Below are 11,170 nucleotides of genomic sequence, written 5' to 3' on the forward strand. Positions count from 1 at the left end.
TTGTGGAGGCACAGAGCCAGCAGCTCCTCCACCAGAGGAGCCTGGGCCATAACGGGTGATCCTGAGGACACGTCATACCGTTTACGCTCAGCCAATCCAAACCCGGGTTAACCCAACCAAACCCGACTAATACCGCTGATACACCCCCACAAATTAATCACACATATTAAAGTAATGTAGTCGTTAGCCAAGATGATGAAAACAATGTACAGCATGACTCACAAATTGCCCAAACAGAACCCTTCAAATTTAGATGAATTAAAACAATTAGATCAATAACAATATCATTAAAAAAAGTGGGAAAAGAAACAGTAAAAAAATATGAATATATGAAAGTCAAAGTAAAAAAAAAAAATCAGCTCACAGTCACGCTTTAACCCACAAGTGTTCCGCAGCATTCGTACTCCAAACAAGCTTCAGTGAGAAATCAGCAGGGGTTTCATTCTTTTAACGGGGAATGGAAGCCAGATTTTCCAGAATTTGATGGTGGTGCCACATAAAAAGTCACATTTTTCCTAATTTTAGGACATTCAAAACGTCTTTAACCTTGTGACATTGTGAAGGGGACACTTTTGATTTCCATTCAATTAAAATTTGTCTCAGAGCTTGTTGGGTTGTAAAAGGGACGGCACCTCTGTTGGGTGTGGACGATGAAGAGAGCAAAACTCCAAACAAAACCATTAAAGAAACCAGTTCATTTGGATGTGGCATCAAAAAATGTCTGACCAGTAATTGTGGAGACGTGGACGAAGCCAGATCATGTATGAGCTTTGGCCTAGTTCACTTAACCTGACCCTCATTATTATGTTTTCTGGCAACGCAGCCTCTTTTTCAGTTCTGTCAGACACCATAATGACCTCTGAAATTCTTACAGTTCAGGATTCTTTTTTTTTTTTTTTTAAACTGCTGCTTTAACATTTTAATAATGTCGACAATAACCAGAGATGCACGTGGCTGCCTGCGCTGTTACCTGGAGGCGCTGCAGGTGACGTGTCCTCCTCCACTCACCTTCCTGAACACACCTGTCCTCAGCACTTGCTTTATGAGCATGTGTCCTCAAACCTGATTGGATAATTGAATGAAGAATCTGAAAGTGTAAAGCCATTGCGACAAAACAGCACTGAGTGGTGCTCAAAGAGACTATCCCAGGACAAGTATGTTAAAAAGAAGCTTAATTGGTAAAAAGCTTTTTTTTGTTTTTAATAGAAATTATGCAAGTATTTTTTCAGTAGAGCAAACTTTGTCTGACGCTTTGAATGTATAAATATGACATTCAGTGTGATTAAATTCAATTGTATTTCTTTAGCGCCAAATAAAACAGTCATCTCAAGATACTTAAACAGAGAAAAACCAACAATTCCACATGAGCAAGCAGAGGCAAGGAAAAACTCCCTTTAAACAAGAAGAAATCTGCAGAAACGGCCTCAGAGTTTTAGACTTTATACAGAAAGGGGAGGGATTTAAACCATGGTTTTAATCAGTTTTTTAAAATAATTTTTTTAATTCTATTTTTTAATACAGTACCTGCGTACCAATGTAAAAAAAAAAGTGTTCAAAGACGCTCCTTTTCAGGACAGTTGTTAGAAAAGGTACACAATATCAAAGTCTTTCTTGGTGATTATTTGTTAATATCCAGGGCCTTTTTTCCATGTTACATCATCTACAAACTGATTCCAGTGTAATAACACATGTGGGAGCGTAGTAACCTCCCTTTGAATCACAACTCACACACAAATGTATGAATGAAAGCTTTCAGTTAACCCTAACCTCAAAGAATTAAGCTTGGACAAGGTTTGTTGGACTTTTTTCTTTATTCATGCAGCTCACAACCGGGAGAAACTTCACATTCACAGACAGCAATGTCAGACGCACTGTCAGCCAATCAGAGGTCACGTCCTCCATCTGGCTCCTGAGCGTCTGAGGAAAAAAGCCACCGAGCATGGGGGCACGGCGGCCATGTTGGAGCTAAAGTGCAAGCTACTTTTAGCCTCCTGTTTTCCGGCCTCATGCTAAGCTAAGCTAACAGTTCCCTCTGCTTTAAGGCTTCATACTGGCCTTGACAAGCAGTTCTCTACCGAGTCATACTAAACTCAGATAAAAGGTTATTTTATTTCCAGAATTAACTTTAAGCTACGCTACCAAGCTAATAGTTCTCTCGATTTCCAAGATTCATTCTAACATGGGTTAGCAGTTCATTCTATTACAAGGGTTCATGCTAAGTTGACAGTTTGTTCCATTTCCAAGATTCATACTAAGTTTATACGAAGCAGTTTCTTCCGTGTCCATGATGTATGACTCAACCGTAGACTGTCACCGAAAAACCGGTGGTGGCTTTTGACAAAACAGTACATTTTCTGCCCAAACTCAGAGTGGAATCAATCATTAAACGTGACTCTGGGCACCAACATGGCCGCCGCTGCACAGACACTGCTAACACTGATGCGTACATAGCTAAGATACAAAGTACAAAAACTGTAAAAAATACAAAATGATTGTGAATTCTTTACAAACGAATGTTAAAAATCAGAGGTTTCCAGGAATGAAGGGGTGGAGTCTGTGGCTGTGACATCACAGCTCTCGTCCTCTTAGTCTCGAGGTCAAAGCAGACCAAAGGTCAGAGGTCACCCTCCTAAAGCATGCGTACATCGTGGATTGATGTGGATTCTGTCTGGTGAGTGTTGAACTTGTTCTGATGGATCTGGTTTGATGGATCTGGTTTGATGGAGCTTGCTACTTGCAGGCTAAAACTGGATTAATTAGCACCATTTAAATCTGATTGTTGGATTGAACATGAAATGACTCATGAGGAACTGAACCAGAACCCAGGATATTCCCATGGGATTGGACCAGAAACCAGGAGGTCCTGATGAGATTGAAGTCATTGGATTGTGGATTTGAAGGTTTCAGGGATTCAGATGAGTTCAGGTATAAAAACTTCCGTAGAACTTGAAGTATTACAGAGTCACATCAATACGACTAGAAGTTACAACCAACATGATGAATTAACACAAGTACTTCATGTTGAAACACTCAGGAACACCCAGAGTCCCACAACAGTTGAAGGAGACCAGGTGTACTTGAAGTACTTCAAACCACAGGTGAATCATCTTTCAGATGAAGTACTCAGATTTACATACACTAGCACTACTACTACAGAGACAGGGACTATTGGTTTATGGGAGCTGATAAGATGAACAGAACATTCAGTACTAGGTAAAGTACCGCTGTAGTAGGCTAAGAACGAGTTAGAACATTCAATAGTTGACGGAACATTTTAGGGGAAAACTCTGTATTGGAATATTATATTAACATTCAGTACTAGCTTAAGTACTAGTAGGAATCAAAACTAACCTATGCTTCCGGGGATAACAACTGGAAGAAGTACTGTTAGTGCAGGTAGTGATACTGGTCATGGGGTTTAATTGTTTGGGGATTGATTATCAATTGTAGGTTTGAACTTTAATTGCAGTATTTATGAGTTGAAAGTTGGGTTTAATTCACTTTTTAGTATTCATTACTTTAGTTTAAGAGTTCCTAAGTAGTTTAGTGGTAAAATATGGGGTTTACTGTCGTGTTTACAGGTTTCACGGTTCAGGTTGTCTGGAGACACTTTGAGACCACTGGATTTAGGACAGAGTCGTGATGTTGGAACGTCCACCAGGGGGCGCTACGATCCTCTGAGTAGAACGCCGCGGAATGTGGTCATCGACCTGGGCTCCTGCGCACAAAACATACGTCTCAGTCACCTTCATCCACAACCACATTATAATCAAATGCTGTGGACAAGCCTACCTGCCAGGGTGAACCCGGACTGGTGCAGGTTCCTGGAGCCGGACTGTGTCTTTGGACAGGTGGGCCCCCTGGTGGTGGGAGTGGGAGGAACTGATTTGGTCATACTGATGACATCATGGACCGGACCATCATAGTTTCCACGTGGGACACCACGAGCCTCTGCCATCTGAAACCAAATCACCAAACCATTTGAAGAAACCAGAACCTCTGAAACAACTAACCTGGTTGATCCGGACTTCTTCTGGCCAGTTTCCTGGTAACAGGAGGCTGGTTACCTTGCTGCGGGCTTTAATCCTCCTGTACACAGCATCTGGGAAAGCCTTCCTGGGGACGAAGCGTCCTGAACCTTCGGTCACGTTGAGGTTTCCGTCCTCCAGAACAACACGACCGCTGCTAATCACAACCGTGGCCTGACCTCGAAGCTCCTGTCCCTCCAGTATGTTCACCTCCAGCGTCTGCACACACAAGTGATCCAGGACTGCAGGTCAGCGCACGAGTGACGGGACAGCTATGGTAGATAAGGCTGACGTGCAGTTACCAAGTTGTGAGACTCTGCAGAGACAGTTCGAGTCTCCTTTGGGTTCCAGATGACGACGTCAGCGTCTGATCCCACAGCGATCCGCCCTGAACATACAGAAGACACAAACATGAGCCGCAGAACTTAATCGAGGACCGATCCAGTCTTCTAGGTTGACCTGAAGGGACGCTACCTTTACGAGGGTAAATGTTGAAAAGTTTGGCAGCATTGGTACTCGTCACGGCAACAAACTCGTTCTCATCCATCTTGCCTGTAGACTTCAGGGAGACAGAGAAGATGAAACGTAAGCGTGAAGAACTCTGAAACGTCTTCAGATCCAGAGGTAAACCACTCACCACGGCTCGGTCCCACACCACCGACATCCTCTCCTCGATGCCATTCGTTCCCTCCGGAATCAGGGTGAAGTCGTCTTTGCCGACGGCTTTCTGAGCCGTGCTGAAGCTAGCCTGAGCGCTGGACACCACCTGCAGGTCTCCACTGGAAAACACAGCTTCAGACAGTCATACTGACAGACATGTAAATACTGACAGGAAGCTGAATATTAACCAGGTTAACAGAGAGGCAACTACTAACCAGGCTAACAGAGAAGTCAAGTACTGAGGAGTGGAAGGATCCGGGTTGAGGGGCGGGCTCATGACAAAAGCAGCAGCCGTGGCCCAGTCTTTGGACCAATAGTGAGAGCCGTCAGTGGCCAGACCAGCTGTGATTGGTTCCCCAAACACCACGACACCTGAGGACAGACACAAGGCAAGTGACAACACAAACGATTAGAGACCCATTAACCAAGGTCAGACACATTCAGCTGTTCAGAGACCATATCTGGGACCGAGTGGCTTCATCTTCTCGAACCCAAACACCAGAGTTGGAGAACCACAGGTCTCCTGTGGTTTCATGATGGTGAGATGTATTTTAAATTAAGTGAAGAGGTAGAACATGGTTTGGTAGAAGGAGAACCTGGTGTGACAGAAAGAGAACCTGGTCTGACAGAGGTAGAACAGGTTGACAGACAGCAGATTTGAAAGTAGAACCTGGTCAGACAGAGGTCGAATATGGTCTGGTAAAGGTAGAACCTGAGCTGGCGTAGGGAGAACATGATCTGAGGGCAGAAGGATCCAGGAAGGGATCTAGGACACATCTGCTGCAGACCGTTACTGAGGGTCCAATTCATGAGAAGTGACGATGATGATGGCGATGGTGATGATGACAATGTCCAATCCAATCCAATCCATCTTTATTTATAAAGTGCTTTACAACAACCACAGGGAGTCAACGTACTGTACACAAAATAAATCCGACAAAAACCTTAGAATACAAATAAATACATTGAATAATTGAAAACAAGTACAAAGAATACATGAAGTGAGCCTATCACACATTAATGTCAGCCAGGAAGAAGAGGTGGGTTTTAAGATCCGATTTAAAAGAGATAAAGTATACGGCCATTCAGTTCTTCAAGACAGTCAAGCAACAGTAAAGTACTGAAAGAGTCAAGGAATATATACGTCTGATTACCTTTCTTCCGGGACTTGGCGATGACGTCGGCAGCAGATTTGCTCATCACCTTGGTTATGTACAGCGGGCAGTTTGCTTGTTTGGCGATGGTGATGGCTCGATACACAGCCTCAGTCTCCACCTGAAACACACACGCACACAAACACGCACACACACGTGCAAATAACGACAGTTAATTTTTTTCAGTCATTTTATAATAACGCCATTGGAGCTCAGTGGGAGAGTACGTCAAGGTGTGCTACAGGTGTCTGTTACAGGCGCACACACCTCTTCAGGGTGAGATAGAACGTGACCTTCAGGTCCAGTGATGCCGATAGTGAGAAGTTTTTTCTGCTCCTGTAACACAATCAAATTATTTTAATATGACAGAAGGAAAAGAAAGAAGAAGCTTCCAGCCTCATTGGTCAGTCAGTTTTACCTCGTCTATGATGTCACCGTTCTCGGCGTGCACTTGTGCGATGGCTCCAAGATCTCTGAGGATCCCAAACGCCTCATAGAGCTGGAAAAGAAACCCCCAAAGCAATACACAGACCAAGGTTAATAAAACAAACAAACAAACAAACAAACAAACAAACAAACAAACAAACAAACAAACAAACAAACAAACAAACAAACAAACAAACACACAACAGAGAGTTCACCTGAGAGTCGGAGCTCTGGTATTTATCTTTGTATGCCATGAAGAAAAGGAAGGAGTTCACACCTGAAACGCAGAGTGCTGTGGTTACTACCCAGCAGTACACAGAATGCTGTTTTTTACTACCCAGCAGTACACAGAGTACTGCGGTGGTGCCTGAAGGTCGGACCTTTGTCTTTCACCAGCGTCTCCAGCTCCTCGTACAGTCCATCATGCCACCGTGTGATGTCCAGATGTAGCGAAAAGTCACAGCACGCCGTCTGTTCGGCCATCTCCTTCCACTGGTCGAACACCGACAGTAAACTAGTCCCCGGTTCCACCAGCACATGGTCAACTGCAACGACATGGAACGTGAGACCATGAGAAATGAGAGAGCTGATGGTGGTTCTTCAGATGACTGGTTCTAACTGAAGGGGTTTTTTTTAGGTTCCTGGTACTAACTGATAGTAGTTCTTTAGGTTACTGGTAGTAACTGATAGTGGTTCTTTAGGTTACTGGTAGTAACTGATAGTAGTTCTTTAGGTTCCTGGTACTAACTGATAGTAGTTCTTTAGTTTCCTGGTACTAACTGATAGTGGTTCTTTAGGTTCCTGGTACTAACTGATAGTGGTTCATTAGTTTCCTGGTACTAACTGATAGTAGTTCTTTAGTTTCCTGGTACTAACTGATAGTAGTTATTTAGGTTCCTGGTACTAACTGAAAGTAGTTCTTTAGTTTCCTGGTACTAACTAATAGTAGTTCTTTAGTTTCCTGGTACTAACTGATAGTAGTTATTTAGGTTCCTGGTACTAACTGAAAGTAGTTCTTTAGTTTCCTGGTACTAACTGATAGTAGTTCTTTAGGTTCCTGGTACTAACTGATAGTAGTTATTTGGGTTCCTGGTACTAACTGATAGTGGTTCTTTAGTTTCCTGGTACTAACTGATAGTAGTTCTTTAGTTTCCTGGTACTAACTGATAGTAGTTCTTTAGTTTCCTGGTACTAACTGATAGTAGTTCTTTAGTTTCCTGGTACTAACTGATAGTAGTTCTTTAAGTTCCTGGTACTAACTGATAGTAGTTCTTTAGGTTCCTGGTACTAACTGATAGTGGTGGTTCCTCCTGCCAGGGCGGCTCTGGTTCCATGGTAGAAGTCGTCAGTAGGGTGCTGGCCTTTCTGCGGAGCGTGCAGGCTGGTGTTAGCATCGATTCCTCCGGGGATCACCAGCTGACCGTAAGCATCCACAGTTCTCACGCCGGCCGGGATGATGAGGTTCTCCCCAATTTGCCTGAGGAGGACAAAGAGGTCAGCTGGAGGTCAAAGGTCAAACCTTGAAAATGTATGCTAGATCATTGAGAAGAACATTTACTTGATGGTTCCGTCCTCGATATAGACATCAGCATAGAACGACTGGTCATCGTTGACCACCTTGCCTCCTTTTATTATCAGACGGTCGCCCTGGAAACAGAGAGGATGCTGGGATGAGGAGCAGGTTTCCTGTTGGCATTTTCTCCACTATTAACTAGGAAGTGAAAGCACAAATAACAAGTGACGTCCCCACTGGAGCTGGGGAGGCAGCGTTGTGTGGACTTTGCATGCAGGCCGCACGGTGGAACAGTGGTTCTCGCTTTCGCCTCACAGCAAGAAGGTTGAGAGGTCAAACACTGGGGCCTTTCTGTGTTTCCTCCCACGGTCCAGAAACATGCATGTCAGGTCAATTGGTGTCCCTAAACTGGGATTGGCTCCAGCGACTCTGAACAAGATAAGGCAGCATAGAAGATGGATTCATGTGCCAGTTTTAACCAGGTAATTCGGTTTAATACCACATTTCAAGATCATGTGTTTGTGGTGATTTGGTGAAGGTTGGTAAATGTCCTAAAGGTGTGGCTCCGTCTGTGAGGCGATGCAGACCTGTCCAGGTGGAACCTGCCTCCAGCTGCAGGTCAGTGAACAACAGATCTGCATGTCCTGCTTCCTGCTGGGCCACGCCCACCTGTCATTCAGATGATGACCGCAGTCAGCAGTCTGAACCGGGTCAGGATAACCCGGTTACTATCTGAGCCCCTTTAACCTGCTTTTAACTGAAACTTCCGAGAATCTTATCCTTAAAACCTAAAAGAAAAAAAGAAAAAGAAAAAAAAAGAGAAAAAACGTGTCAGAGTCACTGCCGCTTCGGCTCGGCCCCCCCACCGGGCCGAGCCGAGCCGGTGATGCTGCAGCCTCCGGCTGCAGCATCACCGGCTCGGCGTTCCCGGCGCGGCTCTTCCGGGGCGGCTCGGCTTGGCTCGGCTTGGACCTACCGCGGGCCTCGCGCTGTTCTTCTTGGGCTGAAACGACATCCTGATCGATCCGTGATCAGCTGATTGATCCGCTCTAACACTCTCAGACGGCTATTGTTCCCGTCACGAGTGACGTCACACCGGAGGTCAGGCTGAAGGCGTTCCGCACGCGCTTCACTTCCGCCGTTGAGCTTCAAAATAAATGACGTTACAGTCTCCAGTATGTCTTGTCTCTTTGAAGTAGCTTTTTTTCTGTTTCATTACTCAAAATGAACTAAATCAAAAAGGAGGATGAGATATATCATATTCCAAGATGATTGAAAATAAATCCAGCTTATTTGTCTCTTCAAGACAAAGACTTTCTAAACATACATCCTTCAGACTAAAACTATAAACATACCTTTTTGGAAAAGGACTATTATATTAAATGTCTTTCATGATGTTACTTTTAGCCGCAAAATAAACCTATTAAAAACTTGAAAATGTTAACAGTTTTCTCTTTTTAGCACTTTGGGATTGGTTAAATATAACGGGCATTGCAGTTCGGCATAGGTGCCAGGCCCATGGCCTCTCTCTCTGCACAAGTTATAGCTCTGTGTCGGCTGCATGTTGTTTTGTCCCGTAGCATTTGCCTCAGACCAGTTCTGTCCTCCGCCAGATTTTTCAGCTGTTGGTGCATTACAGTACAATTATTATTATTATAATTGTTGTTGTTGTTGTTGTTGCAGAGGAAATAGTCCCAATCATCAGAAAAAAAAGTTCTCTACTGCAGGTCCGCACGTACTTTTATTATGAAAAAGTCTCTAGAAAGCTTGCTCAAATCCTGCAATCTGATTGGCTGCCAGCCTCCGCCTGCTGAGCAAAAGTGAGCTTGAATATGAGCGTGTTTTATCAGATTAATGTTCTGAAATCACAAAGTATACTTTTTTTTACTGTAAATGTACACTGTAGGCTCTGTGTGTGTGTGTGTGTGTGTGTGTGTGTGTGTGTGTGATGGAGATGGAGTGAGAGAAACAATGTGAGCGAGAGACAAAGTGAGAGAGAGAGAGAGAGAAGAAGATAATAACAGAAAGGTAGAAAATATAGAAAGTGGATTAGAGGAGGAGGGATGATGAGACGAAGTCAGAAAATTAGATTGAGACACTTCAAACGAAAGAGAGCTGAGAATGAACATCCGTGTGCTTTTTGACAAAGCTGCTGCACACACACACACACACACACACACACACACACACACACACACACACACACACACACACACACACACACACACACACACACACACACACACACACACACACACACACACACACACACACACACACACACAGAGTTAATCTCCATTCAGATGCAGATGAATCGTTCTTTTATGTCCTGAGTGAAGGAGAGACGTTGCCACACAGAGAGAGAAAGAGAGCGAGACCATGAAAGGTGTCTTCTTTTCCCATGATGCAATTTAGTCCACTCAGGGAGAATTTAAAATGGTTGTCCTGGTAACGGCACACCTGTCAATCAAACCCGATGATTAAGAGCTCTTGAGAGATTCTGTTTATGTTTGTGTGTGTGTGTGTGTGTGTGTGTGTGTGTGTGTGTGTGTGTGTGTGTGTGTGTGTGTGCAACCCTAACCCTTAGACCACCAAGAGCTTGATGAAAACATGCATGATGCACAAGGCAATTGTAAATATCTCCACATTCAGTTGTGTCAGTGGTTCCAGCGTCACTGAACTTCTCTACAGACGCCCCCGGCCGCCTGCAGCCGTCACATCCAGTCCTGGACATCTTCCACATCTGAGGCCTGCAGTTCATTGAGGGTTTTAGTGATGAGATACTAAAAAAACCCAAAAAAAAACACCTGCCGAAGTACAGCGTCCACGCTCACCCAGCACACGTCTTCTAAATACTCTAGGGTCCACATACAAGGACATTAATATTACACTTTGTGTGTGTGTGTCAGATGATACACACCAATATAAATCTTTGTACCTCTCTCTTGCAGTAGTTTTCTCGAGTGTGTCTGGAGGGAAACACCACGGTCTGTGCTCCCCCTGCTGCTCCACCTGCTCCTCCACCCTCCGTGTCCCGGGCGGTTCTGCGACGCTGCGTTTGTGGACTGAACGACTCGAAGTTGAGTGTTTTGTTCTCGAAGGCTCCCTCGATGTTACAGAACATTCCTCCATATTTGACCCGGGGTCGAGGGGAGTCGGAGCCCAGCCGGGAGAGCAGCGAGGAGCTGTCGTCGTCCTCACACCACCTCCTCTCAGACATCCTGCAGGGCACTGAGCACAGAGCAGGAGCAGGAGCAGGAGCAGAGGCTGACTGAGGAGGAGGAGGAGGAGGAAGGAGGTCACAGAACGCCGAGGAGACAAGGCCTCAAACTCAGAAGAAACATCAATGTGATTAAAGAAATGGAGCGAGAAAGGCAGGACACGCACGC

General features: G+C 44.6%; 1 protein-coding gene across 2 annotated transcripts; it reads right to left on the reverse strand.

Annotated features, from left to right (window-relative positions):
• Positions 1-1,795: 1,795 nt before the first annotated feature.
• Positions 1,796-11,054, reverse strand: dpysl4 (dihydropyrimidinase like 4). 2 transcript variants are annotated; one of them, XM_080460099.1, is made up of 15 exons: positions 10,720-11,054; positions 7,827-7,915; positions 7,561-7,745; positions 6,649-6,813; positions 6,484-6,545; positions 6,261-6,341; positions 6,110-6,178; positions 5,843-5,963; positions 4,904-5,060; positions 4,666-4,807; positions 4,503-4,587; positions 4,331-4,416; positions 4,068-4,247; positions 3,793-3,958; positions 1,796-3,718 (listed from the first exon to the last, which is right to left on the reverse strand). In XM_080460099.1, the coding sequence occupies exons 1-15, from the start codon at positions 10,999-11,001 to the stop codon at positions 3,627-3,629; spliced, it is 1,962 nt and encodes a 653-aa protein (XP_080316225.1). In that variant the 5' UTR covers positions 11,002-11,054; the 3' UTR covers positions 1,796-3,626. The 2 variants fall into 2 exon arrangements, with proteins under 2 accessions (XP_080316225.1, XP_080316226.1); XM_080460100.1 differs by lacking the exon at positions 10,720-11,054 and adding an exon at positions 8,758-8,873.
• Between the last annotated feature and the right edge of the window lie 116 nt (positions 11,055-11,170).

The sequence above is a fragment of the Lipophrys pholis genome (assembly GCF_963383615.2).
Source record: "Lipophrys pholis genome assembly, chromosome: 1".
Lineage (NCBI taxonomy): Eukaryota > Metazoa > Chordata > Actinopteri > Blenniiformes > Blenniidae > Lipophrys > Lipophrys pholis.

Excerpts from the sequence above, each read along its gene's own strand:
- dpysl4 (XM_080460099.1), bottom strand. The coding sequence starts at position 11,001 with ATGTCTGAGAGGAGGTGGTGTGAGGACGACGACAGCTCCTCGCTGCTC. Across the intron at positions 6,342-6,483 it reads ACCAGAGCTCCGACTCTCAG|CTCTATGAGGCGTTTGGGAT; the intron begins GTGAACTCTCTG and ends TTTCTTTTCCAG. Across the intron at positions 6,179-6,260 it reads ACGGTGACATCATAGACGAG|GAGCAGAAAAAACTTCTCAC; the intron begins GTAAAACTGACT and ends ATTGTGTTACAG.